At 39.6% G+C, this 19,119-nt stretch overlaps 2 protein-coding genes across 2 annotated transcripts; one reads left to right on the top strand and one right to left on the bottom strand.

The window, feature by feature from the left end:
- Positions 1 to 1,697: 1,697 nt before the first annotated feature.
- Positions 1,698 to 2,018, top strand: LOC105993456 (histone H2A-Bbd type 1-like). The gene has a single exon (XM_013026727.1). The coding sequence runs from the start codon at positions 1,698 to 1,700 to the stop codon at positions 2,016 to 2,018; it is 321 nt and encodes a 106-aa protein (XP_012882181.1).
- A 2,277-nt stretch (positions 2,019 to 4,295) lies between these two features.
- On the bottom strand, positions 4,296 to 4,616 carry LOC105993455 (histone H2A-Bbd type 1-like). Its single transcript, XM_013026726.1, has one exon. The coding sequence runs from the start codon at positions 4,614 to 4,616 to the stop codon at positions 4,296 to 4,298; it is 321 nt and encodes a 106-aa protein (XP_012882180.1).
- Between the last annotated feature and the right edge of the window lie 14,503 nt (positions 4,617 to 19,119).

Genomic DNA, 19,119 nt, shown 5'->3' with positions numbered 1-19,119 from the left:
GTCCTTACAGTTTTGTAAAGGACATTAGAAGAAAAAGACTACAATAATACCAAATACAGGTCCTCACATTGCCTTGCTTTAGATTTAGAACATACCTCTAGAGCAATAAAACTAATTGTAGTTCTATTAAGATTTTTTGTGGCTTAGTATTGACATATTAATTTTTACTGGTTGAATATAAGCATGGTATTGATAATAAATGATTCAAGAGATACAACACATGAAACTCAGTAGAAATGAATGAAGATTATAGTAAATCAAATGTTTGCTGTAATGGGATATCACCTTGTCCTTTCTAGTGGACTGTAACCATGTACATACCCAGATTCTGACTTCTTAAGAGGAAAAAAATCTGTATACTTACACAAAATGTCCTTAATTTTTAAACATTGGCAGCTAATTTTCTCTTAAAATTCCTGTGTAGAACTAACAAACTTAATCTACCTTCCAGATTAGGTATGTGAGCTTCTACTCTAATTGTTTTTTGCACTAGGAATAATGTGTTTGAGTTGAATAGAGGAACTTGTAAAGTGCCAAGCTGTCTTCTCTCTTTGCTTATATACTACAGGATCTATAACATTCTGGGATTAGAGGCACTGCATCGTTAAAAAACCTCTGCTATCATAAAATGTTTTCCGTAAGATCCTAGCCTAGTTCCTAGTTCTTGGGTTGATGAAAAAACCAAGCCAGTATAATCCTTTGAGTTCCTATCAAGCTTGACCCTTGGTGCATGTATTCCCATAGATATATAGATACTTTCTACTACATTGATCCATGTCAGACTCTTAATGATCATCTACTTGGTTAGCAGAATTTCCTTACTCACCAGGACACAGGTCACTAATGGTTTCCTCTCTCTGGGACCTAAGCTAGAAGTAATCCTCTCTCACCATATACCATTTCTACTTTTCAGAAAAGGATAAAAGGCAAAAACTTGGTTAGGCCTATGCTTTCCTAAAGGAAGTGAGTCTTACACTTTTCTCATTTTTCTCGAGTGGAAAATTCCTTCCACATGTGAGAGGGGCATTTGGATTTGGAGACTTCATGTTTCCTGTAAAAACCAGACGGAAAACTGTAAAATTATGACACTCAATCCTATCTGAATGTGTTGTAAAATATTTATCACATAAAAGTTTGGCAAATGTTAAAATTAGCATACACTACAATCACTTCAAAGGGGAATAATAACACAAATAATATCGATAACAGAAATAGTAAGAACATTGAGATGAATAAGGAAATGGGGCGAACACTGGTTTGAGTCTTGGGTGAAACAAGGACAATTGAGCCTCTAGTGGAGGTCTGCCATGTCTGTCACTGACTTAGAACTTACAGAAGAATGTAAAAGCTCAGAAGTAATAGAAAAGAACAATCCCATAACCTGGAGCTGCATCCTAGAAAGAAGTTTTTCCACTAAAGCAAGGAATCTCTGAGAATATGAAAATCAAGTGGTAAGGGTTCCCTCAGAATCAGAGTCCAGAACTGAGTGAGCAAAGTCCTCTGGGGAAAACACTTCTAGACCTAAGCCTGACCATACTTCAGTGGTCCCCAATGACATCACAAAGTGCAGGTGGTCACAAAGGAAGTACTTGGACTTAAAGCCTGATCATTCCAGAGGCCCAGGTTAGAAAGAACATCACCTGAGCTAACAAGAACACATAGCAAACAGCATAGCTAGAAATAAAGAAGGTGAGAACATGCCGAAATCTAAGAGAAGACCTACGACCCGCTCTGCAAGGGCTGAGCTCCAGTTTCCTGTTAGCCGTGTGGACCGGTTCCTGCGTGAGGATAAGTACGCCCAGCGATTGTGCTCTTTAACACCCGTATTCTTGACTGGCATTCTCGAGTATCTGGTGTCCAACATCCTAGACCTGGCTGGCAAGGAGGCCCGTAGAAACGGCACGACATGCATCACCCCGGAACACGTGAAGATGGTCGTGGAAAACCAGAAGGAATTCCAGTTCATCCATCATAACATCAAAGCTCTAGGTGGTGAGATGACCAAACCCAAAGAGTGATGCTGCATCAAGCACGGTGCGAGTTCAACAACTTCATCTGTCCTCTGAAATGTCCACACATCATTGATGCTTATTAAATAAAGCATTTGGACCAATGCCAGTGGCTCTGAATCCTCAGTTCGTCGTTGTGAGTGGGAGGGGCCCATAGACATCCAGAGGCGCTACCCCATGGAGGGTTGAGGGTTGAGGGGTGGAAGCTGTGGTCAGCAAGGGGTGCATGACTAGATGATTTCAAGGGAGCACTTTTCATGGGGGGCTGTGTGGGCAGTGGTCCTGGTGGGAGGAGGCGGCTGAGGAAGAGGACAGAAAGGGTGTCCTCCTGGGCTCTGAGGAAGAAAGGCCTTAGGAGGCCACAGAAGTGGCTGGAGACCCCCAAGGCATGTTGGTAACTGGGGAGGTGCCAAAAACCCTGATAGGGGTGGAGACTTTCATCTCCACTGAATGGAAGGGTTCACATTAGACAGAGATGGGAGTGGGTTTGGGGGAGAGGGTGGCACCCAGTGGGTATGGACTTTAAGGGGGCATTCACATGAAGACTCAGGAGTGATGGTGAAGCTACAAGAAAATGTACAAAATACAACTACACGTGATTCTTGTAAGTACTCTGTGCACTGCTTTAACTTAGACGTAAGATTCACACCAAGTATCACAGCGATCTGTTCCCTTGACTGGGAGGGGTCACGTTTGAAGTCCTCGAGGGCTGCTGTCTGCTGGCCTTTCACAGAGGCAAGCTCAGAGGCTGCCCACTTAGCTTCCTCCACAGACTCAGAGGATCCGTGTTTCTCCTCCCACACACTGCTTTCCAGTCCCATTGTCTTGGACATTTCATCTGCTCCCTCTCAGCAGTACTTTTTGCTTTGCTATTCAAATGAACTGAGAAGTAAGAAGTGATCTTGGTTAAGGTGTGTTTGATGACTCTACAAGCAATCACAAATTTATAGGATGGAAAGTGTTGACAATGAGGTTTCTATAAATACAAGGGTCAGTGAGCATTATGTGACAAGAAAATGTTTGAATTTGTACATGCACATCTTCTACTCCTTCTATTCTTAAGACAATCCTATGATTAGCCAAAGGCCAGGCCAGGTTCTTCAGCTTCTACAGAAGCAGAGAGTAGGTGAAAATTACCAGGCACAAGGAGCAGAGGCTACCTTGCCTGGTTAATATCTTTCATTTTGGTCCCTTCTTTCTCCAAAGGACAAACGGATTTTCAGCCTTTGTGATGGCAGCAGTCATCTAAGTATCAGGCCTGGTATTATGACAAAGCACACTTGATCCTGTGTGGATATGGAAGGAAGGTGATGCAGCTGATTAAGGGTGATTCCATATGAGTTGCTGTGTGAAGCAGCAGTTTGCAAGCACAAGTAGACTTCCATTTGAGAGCACTAAAGAAGAAGGGACTCTTCTTCTTTGTCTTATATAAGGAAAGTACTGCTGAGAGGGAGCAGATGAAATGTCCAAGACAATGGGACTGGAAAGCAGTGTGTGGGAGGAGAAACACGGATCCTCTGAGTCTGTGGAGGAAGCTAAGTGGGCAGCCTCTGAGCTTGCCTCTGTGAAAGGCCAGCAGACAGCAGCCCTCGAGGACTTCAAACGTGACCCCTCCCAGTCAAGGGAACAGATCGCTGTGATACTTGGTGTGAATCTTACGTCTAAGTTAAAGCAGTGCACAGAGTACTTACAAGAATCACGTGTAGTTGTATTTTGTACATTTTCTTGTAGCTTCACCATCACTCCTGAGTCTTCATGTGAATGCCCCCTTAAAGTCCATACCCACTGGGTGCCACCCTCTCCCCCAAACCCACTCCCATCTCTGTCTAATGTGAACCCTTCCATTCAGTGGAGATGAAAGTCTCCACCCCTATCAGGGTTTTTGGCACCTCCCCAGTTACCAACATGCCTTGGGGGTCTCCAGCCACTTCTGTGGCCTCCTAAGGCCTTTCTTCCTCAGAGCCCAGGAGGACACCCTTTCTGTCCTCTTCCTCAGCCGCCTCCTCCCACCAGGACCACTGCCCACACAGCCCCCCATGAAAAGTGCTCCCTTGAAATCATCTAGTCATGCACCCCTTGCTGACCACAGCTTCCACCCCTCAACCCTCAACCCTCCATGGGGTAGCGCCTCTGGATGTCTATGGGCCCCTCCCACTCACAACGACGAACTGAGGATTCAGAGCCACTGGCATTGGTCCAAATGCTTTATTTAATAAGCATCAATGATGTGTGGACATTTCAGAGGACAGATGAGGTTGTTGAACTCGCACCGTGCTTGATGCAGCATCACTCTTTGGGTTTGGTCATCTCACCACCTAGAGCTTTGATGTTATGATGGATGAACTGGAATTCCTTCTGGTTTTCCACGACCATCTTCACGTGTTCCGGGGTGATGCATGTCGTGCCGTTTCTACGGGCCTCCTTGCCAGCCAGGTCTAGGATGTTGGACACCAGATACTCGAGAATGCCAGTCAAGAATACGGGTGTTAAAGAGCACAATCGCTGGGCGTACTTATCCTCACGCAGGAACCGGTCCACACGGCTAACAGGAAACTGGAGCTCAGCCCTTGCAGAGCGGGTCGTAGGTCTTCTCTTAGATTTCGGCATGTTCTCACCTTCTTTATTTCTAGCTATGCTGTTTGCTATGTGTTCTTGTTAGCTCAGGTGATGTTCTTTCTAACCTGGGCCTCTGGAATGATCAGGCTTTAAGTCCAAGTACTTCCTTTGTGACCACCTGCACTTTGTGATGTCATTGGGGACCACTGAAGTATGGTCAGGCTTAGGTCTAGAAGTGTTTTCCCCAGAGGACTTTGCTCACTCAGTTCTGGACTCTGATTCTGAGGGAACCCTTACCACTTGATTTTCATATTCTCGGAGATTCTTTGCTTTAGTGGAAAAACTTCTTTCTAGGATGCAGCTCCAGGTTATGGGATTGTTCTTTTCTATTACTTCTGAGCTTTTACATTCTTCTGTAAGTTCTAAGTCAGTGACAGACATGGCAGACCTCCACTAGAGGCTCAATTGTCCTTGTTTCACCCAAGACTCAAACCAGTGTTCGCCCCATTTCCTTATTCATCTCAATGTTCTTACTATTTCTGTTATCGATATTATTTGTGTTATTATTCCCCTTTGAAGTGATTATAGTGTATGCTAATTTAACATTTGCCAAACTTTTATGTGATAAATATTTTACAACACATTCAGATAGGATTGAGTGTCATAATTTTACAGTTTTGAATAATTATCTGTATTCATTTTGGAGGAGAAACCCAGATTATGTCCAATTGATTTACCTCTTAAAGGCACAGAAACTCCAGTGAGAGAAGTGTACTACATATATGTGTAAAGCCCAAGACTACCTGTTTGGACTCTCCTCTCCGAATATAATATACTCTCATGTAATTCCTTGAAAAATATTGCTCTACTACCCTCTATGAGTTTCCTCTTCCAGACTTGTTACATAAATGATATATAGCTTTTGATATCTTGCTTCTTTCCCTTTGCACATCGTCAGGCTTCATATACATCATAATGCTTATCAGTACTCCATTCACCATCTAGCTATAAAACAGTCCATTACATGCATTCTTCACTTTCTGTTTATCATGTTATTTCTCTTGCTTGGCTATTATAAAAGATCGTTGCTTTGAACATCCAGGTACAGTGTTTTGTGTGAATATAGGTGTTTACTTTCCTTGTATATATGCCAAATGATGTAATTGCTTAGACATTAGACATATGGTGAGAATTTGTTTTATAGTCTGATGGTTTGGCTTTCTTTCTTTCTTTCTTTCTTTCTTTTTTTTGTCAGTCAAAGGGCTTAATCTCTGGGCTTGGGCACTGTCCTTAAGCTCTTCAGCTCAAGTTGAGCACATTACCACTTGAATCACTCCTGGTTTTCTTGTGGTTAATTGGTGACAAAAGTTTCAGGAAGCTCCTTCCTGGGCTGGTTTTGAACCACAATCCTCAGATCTCAGCTTCCTGAGTAGCTAGGATTACAAGCTTGAGCCATCAGCGCTCAGCTCTGGCTTTCTTTTTAATGAATTGATCATTGAAAGAGCTCTGCTCTCTGATGTGTGGGAGAAAATACAGAATCTAGTTTGTCCATTGTTTATTTTCAGGTTAATATGGAAAATTTCATGCTTTCTGGAAGAGGAACAGCTATTGGATTTTGATATGAGTTTTTATGTTTCCAGGTTTACTCTTTTTGTTGTTGTTGTTGGTCGTAAGGCTTAAATTCTGGGCCTGCGCACTGTCTCTGAGCTCTTTAGTTCAAGAGCAGTACTCTACCACTTGATCCACAGCGTCACTTCCGGTTTTCTGGTGGTTAATTGGAGATAAGAGTCTCACAGACTTTCCTGCCTGGGCTGGCTTTGAATCATGATCCTCAGATCTCAGCCTCCCGAATAGCTAGGATTACAGGCATGAGTCACCAGCGCCTGACTCTGTTTATTCTTCACCCCTGATTGAGACTTGTGAAATTGAGCTGAAAAGTTCTCTGTTCCTGGGCTAGTATGCCTATGATTCCCTACTTCAGAAATGTCTTCAGTTTTGTTATGTAAGTAAAATATTTACTTTCTCTACTTGTTACTTATTATACTATAAATTCTTTAAAATTAATGAGCATTATTCTTTTTAAAAAATCTTTAATTTTATTTTCCTTTTAAGTTGTTATTGTAAAGGTGATGTACAGAGGAGTTACCAATGAGTGGACAATGTGCCCCCTTACCTCATAACAGCACTATTTTGTCATACCTAGCTAAATAAATTGAAAAGTTCTAAATTTCCCTGAGGATAAAGAAATTTGAATCTTTCATTTTATAAATGTATCACACTAGATAATGCAAATTCTTAAAAAAAATAAACTTGTTTTACAATTCAAAATCATTGGCCAAGCCGGGCGCCTGTGGCTCACGCCTGTAATCCTAGCTACTCAGGAGGCTGAGATCTGAGGATCATGGTCCAAAGCCAGCCTGGGTAGAAAAGTTCATGAGACTTTGATCTCCAATAAACCACTAGAAAACCAGAAGTGGCGCTGTGGCTCAAGAGGTAGAGTGCTCACCTTGAGCTGAAGAGCACAGGGACAGCGCCCAAGCCCAGAGTTCAGGCCCCACGACCGACAAAAAAAAAAAAAAATCACTGGCCACTGGCGGCTTATGCCTATAATCCTAGTTACTCGGGAGGCTGAGATCTTAAGATTGTGGTTCAAAGCCAGCCCAAGAAAAACAAATCTGTGAGACTCATACCTCTAATTAACCAGCAAAAGAACCAGAAGTTGAAGTGTGGCTAAAGTGGTAGAGTACCAGCCCTGAGTGAAAAAGCCAAGTGAGAGTTTGTGGCTCTGAGTTCAAGCCCCAGTATCAGCAAAAAAGAAAAAAATCAAAACTATATCATTGATTTAAATAGACATTTGAAAAAATGTTAATCTTTAGTATTTAATAAACTTAACATTAATTTATCAATGCTAAATACAACATAAGCATGCTTTTTAATACATAGGTCAATTTTTATTTTCCTAAGCTGACATAGGTCTTTTGATAAAATTAAGTGGCTTATAGGTAGTCATTTAAATATTATGTTTGTTAAGTAGTGTTATTGTCACTTTGATTAATATATAAATTTCTGTACAACAATCATCTATGTTCACTCATATACTTACTGACCAACACTCAAGGCTGATTTTCTTCCATCAATTCTTTTTCTGTTGAATCTAGCCTAAGTTGGGATATTCCCTCTCTACCCTTGTACTTTCTGGCAAATTCTTCCCTAAGCTAACTGGCCTTACACCCATGCACCTCATGTCATGTCCTTTCTTAGATAGACTGTGCCTTCCACATTAGCATTTCTTGTCCTGTTTTCTCCTAGGAGAGAGAAATCAATCCTCCACCTGGTACTTCCTTCAATATTTCCCTGTAGCCATTCTCATCTTTTAGTCTTATCTTCCCCACACTTAGCATCACTCCTAACTCATGGGCTATCTACTTAGTTCTTCTTTAGATATTCTGTCAGGATTATTTTAGGGTTGGCTCCTCCCCTAAAACTGGCTACTCTACCTGTGTATTTCCTGCTGAGTCATCCTCTAAGTAGATGCTAAGTTCCTCAGGTATTACCTGCTAACGTATACTCAAGACTGGCTGTGTTCTCTACCTATGAATCACCTAACAAGACCTGCCCTAGATTCGTTGCATTGTCTGCCTATGTACCACTTACTAAGTTCTAAATCATATATTCTATTTCATACACTTTCTCTTCAGTTCTCTATTACCTATACACTTCTTGCTGAGTCTTATTTTAATAGATAATCTCTACACCCATGGACATCCCACTGTTTCTTCCTCTAGACTGTACACCCCAAATATAAAACACTTCCATATGCTTCTATCAAGCCTTCCCTATGAAGCCAAGATACAGGAGTGAGTAATTTCCTTTTGTATCTAAATCCCATTTTGAACAGGTTCTTGCCTAACTTTGCTTTATCTTTTTCAGACTCAGGAAGTAATTCTGCTATTTTCTGAGAAACCATGGTACCCAGAAACACTGGCATGTGTCCAGGAAAAACGACCTCCTAGTCAGCATGATGGCCTAATCAGGACACATCCCACCATTCATCAAAGGTTCCAACTACTGCCTATTCCGGCCCCCCTCCCAGCATCCTACACCTGCCTTACAAAAAGCCTTTAAAGCTTTATTCTGAATATCCCACAGGGCTAATGCTGTTTATGGTCCCTTTCCTTTTTTGGAAAGTGCATAAACCTTACTTTCCTTCCCTTCCTCCTTCCCACCTGCCTTTCCTCCCTCCCTCTCTCCCTCTTTTTCCTTTCCTTTCCTTTCCTTTCCTTTTATTTTATTTCCTGGTACTAGGGTTTGAACTGAGGACCTAACACTCAGTTTGCTTGCTCAGCAGGTGCTCTACCACAACCAAACTAACTTTTTTTTTTTTTTTTTTTCGGTCATGGGGCTTGAGCTCTGGGCACTATCCCTCAGCTCTTCAGCTCAAGGCTGGCACTCTACCACTTGAACCACAGCGCCACTTCCAGTTTTTCTGGTGGTTTATTAGAGATAAGAGTTTGACAGATTTTCCTGCCCCGGCTGGCTTTGAACCACGATCCTCAGATCTCAGCCTCCTGAGTAGCTAGGATTACAGACATGAGCCACAGGCACCCGGCTCCCAAACTGACTTTTTGCTAGTTATTTTGGAGATGGACTCTCATGAACTTTTCTGCTGCAGCTCACTTTAAACCACAATCTTCTAGCCTTCTGGGTAGCCAGAACTACAGGGGTGAGCCACTGGCACCTGTTGAAACTTTGCTTTTTGACTTGCTAGTTCAACTCTTGGTGAATTCTTCATACCTTCTGTATTGAACAAAGCTGCAGGACTAACATATCCAGAGGCCAGGAGAGGAGACCTCTGCCATTGCTACTCAGTTACTCTAGTTTGTGGGACCATCCTCTCAATAAGTAGGTTAAGTCTTACTTTTTATTTTGTTTTTTTTTAGGGAAATACATTTATTGAGACCAGAATGTAATTTTCTAGGTTTAAGATTTACAATTCCATTTTCAGATCCATTGTCAGATCATCATTCTCTAGGCAAGGCCCAAGTAAAAAGGGAATATGTCTTACTAGTCCTCTTCAAGCCATTTCCCCTGTGGCTTTGGAACACCCAAACTCAGGAAGTTCCTGTGGGTCATTATGAGAGGGGGTGCTTCATCTCAACTCTAAGCTGAAAATGTCCACCCTGTTAAATTTAGTTTTTGTCTCCTCCTTTTAGATGTCATTTAGAGCCATACTCTATAAGTACGTCATAAACTCATTTCTTTGGTATTTTCTTATAAACTGAAAGAAGATGGGCCTGACTGATGCACAAAGAAAGACCTGATCTTCTATAATGTTATCTGATGAAAATATATACTAGAGAACCAAGGGTTTTTGCCTAAAAATGGTTCTCTCCATTTTAAAATTATCCTTCAACTTTGTCTTTACCATCAAAACATTGAAAATGTTGAAAAGTTCCTTACATTCTGACCTTTTGGGTTCTTTCCCAGTATTTAGACCTCCACTTTTCTTGTCAAATGCTTCTTTTTACCCCATCCCATTTTTTTTCCTCCTTCAGCTTCCCCAATGGAGGATCCTGAAGATTTCTGTTTAGATGTTCCTCTAGTGTAGTGACCCTCAAATCCTCCCTCCCAATCAGAGTCTCCTTCCTCACCATCCTCTCACTTTCCTTTGCTCCTACAATAAAAAAAGATTCCTAGATCCTGTCCTATCCTCCTCATCTATGACTCTATCAGCATCTGAAGATCCCACCTCTGTCCCTTGTTTTTCTCATTTTCTTCTTCATCTGAAAGTTCACTTCAGCTAGTTCCCACCAGTTAAATCCACTCAGTCTCCTCTTTAGGCCTCCCGATTACTCCTTCCTCTATCCTCTTAGTGAGGTGGCAGATGTAGAAGAGATCATGAGAGTTTGCATTCTTTTCTCTATGTCTCCAGTTGAAGTTAAATTGGGTAGCTTCTTAATACTCCTCTCAATTTGAATACCGTAAGGAATTTTAATACCTTACTCTTACTTATTATTGAAGTGGAGAGATGTTCAAGTCCTCTTCACTACTTCTACTATGGAAGAACAAAATTAAACTCAGACAAAGGCTGGAGAACATGATAATGACTAAATCCATTGTCAGGCAGATAACTATAGACCGATAAGGACCCAAATTAGGACTACTAGTCGCATCTTGATTGTTTCAACTTCTCTGGCAGACAAGCCCAAGATCACATGCTCACCTGCTTTACTGAGGACATGAAAAACAAATGAACCAAAATTAAACTCTGATTATTCCTAGGACTGACTGGGCATGTCCGAACCTGGATACCTGAATAGAGCTTGATTGTCATATTTTATATAAGACTCTAATAAGCTCAGAATCAGAGTATCTGGGAGTTGACTGAATCCTATATCCATACAGCTTTTTCTATCTTTTACCTAAGCTGACAGCATTCTGTATTCATGTACTATATGCTAAGCCTGCCACAACCCATTAAACTCTTTCTATTTACTATTTCCTGTCCTGGCCTTATTGTCTTCTCTATATATGGACCTGTGCCAAAACATATCCTAGGATGAAAACTATGTAAACCAGGCATTTCCTACTAGAGTCTTCTCTAGTAGGTTACCAGCAACCTTCATTAATATCTGTCTTCCTATCCTGGATTTGCTCTGGATTTGAAGTTTGCTAATTGATCATGCATTTCATTCTTTTTCATTCTTTTTTTTTTGTCAGTCGTGGGTCTTGAACTCTGGGCCTGGGCGCTGTCCCTCAGCCCTTCAGCTCAAGGCTAGTGCTCTACCACTTGAGCCACAGTGCCACTGCCGGTTTTCTAAGTGGTTTATTGGAGATAAGAGTCTCACGGACTTTCCTGCCTAGGCAGGATTTGAACCACGATTATCACATCTCAGCCTCCTGAGTAGCTAGGATTACAGGAGTGAGCCATTGGCACATTTCTTTTTTGGGTCCGGTAGGGCCTAAACTCTGGGCCTGGGCGCTGTCCCTCAGCTCTTCAGCTCAAGGCTAGGGCTCTACCACTTGAGCCACAGCGCCACTTCCGGCTTTTTTTCTTTTTGCTTATGTTGTGCTGGGGAATTGAACCCAGGGCCTCATGCATGCAAGGCAAGCGCTCTACCACTGAGCCACTTTCCCAGCCCACGGTGCATTTCTTAATGTGTCATGCACATAAATGGTTTCATGTTAAACCAAAAGCCTTGCTCAAGGTACTCCCTGACAAGGAGGACCAAACTTGGTGAGATGGGCACAGTTTAGAAGGACTTGACTAAAGCATCTTTGTACTAAATTTTGTGAAAACGTATCATACTATAATTTGCTTCATTTTTAGACCTAGGTCACACCTTATGGTCCTAAAAACAAGCAGTAACATCTGCTTACTCTTTTCTGTTGCTGCAGTGATTGACACATTTCATTAAGTTTCAAAAAATATCGAGAAAAGTTTTAAGAATCTCATTTCTCCTTCCATGGCTACCAATCCCATGGTTCTATATATAACAGCTTTTGCTTGTTCATTTTTTCCTGAGACATTTCTGCCTTTGACTTTGAGTATATATTTATTACAACAGTGCACCCCTAAATAAAAAAATGTCTTTACTTGGATTGCTTTTCTTTGTTAAGTCTTAATATGTTCACATGACTTAGAATTTTGACTGACCTTTGGACTCTGCTCTCTTTACCCAGGCATTACAGTCAGCTTTCAGAATCAGTCATGACTTTGGCTAGGAAAATCAAGATTCATGGTGGTAAGTTATGCTCCCTCTCTTTATTCCATGCATCAGACTTTGTTATTTTTAATGCAGTCAGGATTTGACCTGATTTATATGCTCTCTTTCTCTCCCTGTATTCTACTTCAGTGTTTTGGAATGAGGTTCATAACCCTTATTAGTTCTTGGAAAAACCATAATTTTGTTTAATGTCCCATTACATTCTAGAGTGAAATTATTATCCATAGGTCTCTGCTGAGAAATCACATTTTGTTGTTAAAGGCCTTTAGCTCCAACAGATGTTTTGTTCATCACCAGGGAAAAACTTCATAGTAACTGATGTACTTCAAGCTCCTACTACACAAGGCACATGATCTATCCTTGAAGTTCTGATTTCATTCATTTTCTCCCCAAATACCAAAACTTTGCAAAAGACAGCTTATAACTTCAACAAACTTTTAGGAGATCTTGGAGTATCTCCCAACCTTATTTACTTGGTAGGTGTTCCCAAGACCTGCATTTCCAAGTCATCATTTAAGTAATGTTCTACTAATTTTGTCTAGTATGAAGAGCTGGATTCATCTCCCACCAAAATTTCAGAAGGTATTTTTTTCTTCCAAAAATCAACTCTCTTTTCTAAAACCTAAGGTTTCACCATTTCCTTCATACTAACTTCTTTCCCTTCCTTAATATCCACTTTGAGCCAACATTTAGCTCCCTTTAATATTTTATTCTTTCTTCCTTCAATGGATCTACCTTTGAGACACCTTTTAGTTCCTTTTAATCTGTTATTCTTTTGTCTTTCAATATTTCTATATTTTACTTTGTTTTTGAACATTTCTCATCCCAGTTTTTTCTCTCCTTCATTCCCTCTACACACTTATGCTTTAGGTTCTGCTTCTTTCATCAGCGGGTCTGAAGAACTCAGTGAATCAAAGAATAATGAACTAAGAAAGTAATTTTTTTGTGCTGGTCCTGAGGCTTGAATTCAGGGCCTGGGCACTGTCCCTTAGCTTTTTCACCCAAGGCTTGTGCTCTACTACTTGAACCACAGCTCTACTTCCACCTTTTTGGTGATTAGTTGGACTTTCCTTCAAATCATGATCCTCAGATCTCAGACTCCTGAGTAGCTAGGATTACAGGTATGAGCCACTGGTGCCTGGCAAGAGTAATCTTCAAATTCCAGATGTCCTTTGAACTTTTCTGCATTGTTAAATACTTCCTGGATCTCTGGAAAAATTAGTAGTTTTTCATCCTGTTCAGATTATTTCTTTTAGTTTTCTCGGTAAGGATTTTTTGAACTGGAAATTTCCTTGTGAACCTGGGAGATTCTGGCCTTTAGTTTGAAAACTAAGACAGGTTACCATAAATGAAAACATTCAGGTTCATCAAAATAGCACAAGTGCTTTTCACAAAGCCAAGAAAAATGGTAATCTCGATTCTATCCACTTCAAATTCACTTCCAAATTTGATTGTTGATAAATACAAAACAATTGCAGATAACAATGAAAGACATGAGTCTTCAAAAGTAAGCACCTATTAAAATTTAGGTGGAAGGAATTTTCAGGAAATTCTTCATTCACTATACTGGTTCAGTTTAAGTCATCAGTTTGTTAATGGATTGTCTCTAAAAGAGAAACCATATGAAAATATTCGCCTACAGCCAAGATTCATACTTTAATCCAACATCATAAAGATGCCATGCTTGAAAATTGAAATCAACACATTAGAAGATCATGGCTCATCAATTTTAAAAATTAGAAAAATTGAGTACATTTGGCCCTGATTATTTTTTGCAGCTCACTGTTGACAAATATATTTGAAAGCATTTCAAAGAAAATTATCTCTGCACCAGGGATTTTTCAGCCTTAAAGTGAAAAGAGGAAACAAGAGACTAGATATTTTATCTAATAATAATCTCTCTGAAAGACCCAATACCTTTTAGTCTGCAAATCTTCCTAAATACCAAATGGGGAGTCATTATTTCTCTTCATGGATATTTACTCACCTTATTAGTGAACAAATAGAGTGCTTTCTCCATCGTAAATATCTCAAAATTTCTAACACTCTCTCTTTTAGTACAAAAAATGTTTTTTTTGTGACAACTTGGGGCAAAAGTTGCTGCTCTCTCAACTACTCATCATTTCCCTTAAATCTCTGTAATCAAATACAGCTTTCTTCTTTGTTTAATTCCACTGTTTACCCACTGTCTCAAATATTCACATAAATTACTTAAATCTTGTATTACTCTATAATTGCCCCCACTCTGCCATCAGTTCTTACAGGTCATTTTGCTCTATTTTCAGCCCTGAAAGTTTCTAACAGTCTCTAGTACCACCTGAAGTAATTAACATTTAAATTTTAAGAACCATTTATATTGTCCAAATATTGGATGAAATCGACACTTTGCTGCCACTGCCCAAACTGCTACAATACCCTTTAAATTCAGTGACAATAGCTAGACTGTCTACCATTCAGCAGCCTACTTCAATTTCTGTAGCCCATGACATTCCTATGTCCTTGTTCTTAATGAATTTGTTTCCAAACATAACAGAATTCATCACCTGACTTTAGAACCAGTGCCCCTTTGTCTGTGGGTGTGTACCACAGCTACCACCTCATTGAACTTACTGCTGGTATAGATAAAGCTATCCTCTAGAACTTTATGTATTTTATGATGTCCAAACCTCCTTTTTTTACTAAGAGCATTTGCTATTACTACACTTCTAGACTTACTTCCTATGCTTGCTGTTATCTCCTTCCAACAATACTCTTCATTGGTGACAGGCCCCTGTCCTTGCCATTCTCTCATTTTTTTCCTATTAATGGGCACCCTAACATCTGCACCCTTATTATTGCCACTTAAGTTCTCCCATTTTCTCATGATGTTTGAGAAATGCCCTTATTTATCTTCACATTTAACTACTTGCAGACAGAACAATCTCTGAGTACCTGAGGTGCATTTCAGGCTGTGTTTGGCATCACAGACTTTGCTTGATCGTTAAAATTAACCTGTTATAGTTGGGCGCCAGTGACTCATGCCTGTAATCCTAGCTACTCAGGAGGCAGAGATCCGAGGATTGCAGTTCAAAGCCAGCCCGGGCAAGAACACCTGGGAGACTTATCTCCAATAAACCACCAGAAAACTGGAAGTGGTGCTGTGGCTCAAGTGATAGAGCACTAGCCTTGAGCTGAAGAGCTGAGGGACAGCGCCCAGGCCCAGAGTTCAAGCCCCATGACTGACAAAAAAAAAAAAAAAAACCTAACCTGTTATAAAAGCAAAGTCAACTCAGGTAGCCAAACTCACTGTCTCTGCACTTCTGCCCCACTAAGTCATTCCTGTTCTGATAGTTTTCTACCTCCCAAGTATCTCAAAATATATGGCATATTTGCAACAAACTTCTGTGAAATTTTACCATTTCTTTTCTGTCCATTGGTTGTGCTTGGCCTTTCTGTTGGATAGTTCTAGTTTTCTGTAGGCCTCTGTGTTTGTTTCCAATTTTAAAATATGCTTCTTATTGGTACTGACAGTGGAGACTTTCTAAGTATTCTCTGAGTTTAATCTCCATATATCACAATGAACCATATTCATTTTTGTAATTTTTTGATAGAGAAGTACTGGTATTTAAACTTATGGGCTCATACTTACTATGTAGATTCTTTACTACGGGAGTCATGCCCCCCAGCCCTCCAATGCTTTAGTTATTTTTTTAGCAGGCTCTCATATTTCTGACCATAACTAACCTTAAACTGTAATTCTCCTACCTAAGGTTTTCACATTACAGCCCTTAAGCACCATGCTCATTTTGTTGTTGAGATGGGATCTCACTATCTTGTTGCCTCGACTTAATTTTGAACCTCAGTTCCCCAAGACTGTGCTTCCTGAGTAACTGTGATTAGTTACTATGAATTAGATGATGACCTCTTAATAAATTAAGTTTCTGAAAGGTACTATCCCTGTTCCAAGGCTTCTGAAATTTATGATACCAGAAGCCAGTCAAATCAGTGATACCCTCACATTTCTATAGTAATCGATTAGCAAATTTGTCCTTCTAGTAGCCTTACTTCTGACAGTTTTTCCAGAGCAGCCCTAACTCTAGTGATCATGGGACATAGCTGAAAGTTTATCAATTTCTCCTGATCTCTGGCCTCTCCGACTAATGAAAACTTCATATATGATTAGCTTTGTCTTTGTGTGTGTGTGTGTGTGTGTGTGTGTGTGTGTGTGTGTGTATGTTAGTCCTGGGGCTTGAACTCAGGGGCTTGGGTGTTGTCCCTGAGCTTCTGTGCTGAAGGCTAGTGTTCTACACTTAAGTTACAGCTCTATTTCCGTTTTTCATGATTAAAACTGGAGCTAAAATCTCACAGACTTTCCTGGCGTGACTGGCTTTGAACTGTGATCCTTAGTTTTCAGCCTCTTGATTAGCTAGGATTACTGGCATGAACCATTGGTACCTGGAATGCTCTGGCTTTTTACAGGAAGACTGCAACTAATAAGCACAGTTTTTCCTTCAGGCACATAGAAGTTCAACTTTTACATTAGATGGACTTCAATTTGTTATCAGTTTGGAAACTCACAACCTTTCTGTCCCTGTTTATGGGCTTTGAGTGACAGATTCAGTCTTTCAATTTTTGCAGTGATTTTAATCATCTGTTTTTATTTGTGTATGTTTAGAGCCTGAAATGCCTGAAGACAAGTATAAATGTGATAAATTTTATGAGCAGTGGACATGTATTAAGTAAGAATAAATTCCTTTCAGGGGTTTTTGCCCACTATACAATTGTTCATTCAGTATAGAAACTGGCAAAAGTCAGATATAAACCAGCATATACTAACAGTTGCATGTGAGAAGTACAGGATTTGCTCAGTCATTAAATATGGGATCAAAACAACACACATATGGATAAAAAAGAAAGTCATATGGAGAGTATAGAATAGACACAGTGGAAGGTATAATGGCCTGCCACACTATAGATCATTAGTCCTTCAGCTTAAATGACTGTTCTGAATTCATTCCTACCAGAAATATTTTCTGATTCTAATATTACAAATAAACTTCAGTGTGCTAGGGTAATCTGCTGCCGTAAGAAAAAATGTAATAGCTCCATTTATTATTATAGATATTATCGAATATGTAAATAGCAGATTTTAATTACCCATGGCCAAAGATATAAAACTTCTTATAACATAACCACAGTTGCAAATAAAGACAATGCATGAAAATATTTTTCCTTAGTTTGTGCAATAGTTTTCTCATGAAATGGACTTACTTACAAGGATATTTCAAGCAAAATTAAGCTGGGCACTGGTGGAGCACACCTGTAATCTTAGATACTCAGGAGGCTGAGGTCTGAGGATCATGATTTGAAGCCAGATCAGGCAGAAAAGTCCAGGAGAGTCTTATTTCCGATAAACTATTCAGAAAAAGCTGGAAATGGCATTGTGACTCAAATGGTAGAGTGTGACCCTTGAGCAAAAGAAGTGCAGGACAGCACCCAGGCCCTGAATTCAAGCCTGGAAAACAAGTAAAATTAAGATTTTTAACAGAGATTCTATTTTTTTAGCTAGAAATGAATGGAAAAAATCATTGCAGAAGAATAAGTTATTAGATGGAAAATGTTGTTTGTATGTACTTCTTCTAGTCTCCAAAATTCTGCTCAAATACTTTCTTATGTCCTTTATATTGATATTGAAGTAATTGCTACAAAATTGTTGCCTTACCTGAGCATTTCTACTGTTTGAACCTAGCATTTAAAGAATTTTTGTTATTCTGTTAGCATCCAATGTCCATCAGTTCTCTTCTTTCAAAAGCTTATTGACTCTTACAGTTGAAATAATCAGAGTTTTTGAAGCCATGAAATCATACTTTAACCCTGAAGAAAAGCTTCTCAAAATTCTTTGTGATTTTTAAATTATTCATTGAATGAAGCATACTTAATTCTTGTTCAGAGTTTCCAATATATCTTTTGAAATAGGATTTTTCAGAGTGAAAGAATAGCAGTTCTATTGAAGTACTCTATTGTTTAAAAGAAATGAAAGATTCAGCTTTTTAAATGTCAAGGCTTTTCTTTGAAGGGACAACATTATTTTTTAACAGAAAAAAATCTGACTTGAAATGGATAATTATTATGGCACTTGTCATGACTAACTTTGGAAATGCGCTCACTTGAAGAATTCGGTTCCTTTTTTTTCAATACTAGTGTTTGAAAATCAGAACTTCCTCCTTGCTAGGTAACGTTCTGCTGCTCAAGCCAGAGCTTTTTGCAGCCCTTTTTATTGCATATTTTTGAGATGCGGTCTTGCTTTTTTCAGTGCCAGCCAGGACCATTTATCTATGTATAATTCTTGCCATAGCTAAACTGACAGGTGCATGCCATCCTACCCAGTTTCTTCTGTTGAGATTATGTCTTGTGATTTTTTTTGCCTGAGTTATAGCATTCAAAAGCCAAGGTTTAATTCTACTGGAAAGAGAAATAAATATATTAAGCAATCTCCCAAAGGTTTTCTGAGCTTGATGGCTACCAGTGCTGTATTTTCTTACTTTGGAAGGGCCTAGCACTATTCTAAAAATTATAAATTTATTCTCTTGTTTGTATAAACAGTATATATTTCAATGACTTTTAAAAGTTCTTAATTCTACAATTACTTCATAAATTCTATGACATCAACATATAATCTCTTTAAAAATTATTCAACTTACTATTGAGAACAAAACTTTATTCTTTGTAGCCATAATTTCAAGCACGAATTTTTTTATTGTGAAAATACTGTACAGAGGGGTTACAATTACATGAGCAAGGTAATGATTACAGTGAAAACAGGGGTTATATGGTGGGGGAGGGACATA

This window comes from Dipodomys ordii, unplaced genomic scaffold, assembly GCF_000151885.1.
Source record: "Dipodomys ordii isolate 6190 unplaced genomic scaffold, Dord_2.0 Scaffold96, whole genome shotgun sequence".
In the NCBI taxonomy this organism is placed as follows: domain Eukaryota; kingdom Metazoa; phylum Chordata; class Mammalia; order Rodentia; family Heteromyidae; genus Dipodomys; species Dipodomys ordii.
Note: the sequence above shows the minus strand (reverse complement) of the source record. Positions and strands in the feature narration are given on the sequence as shown.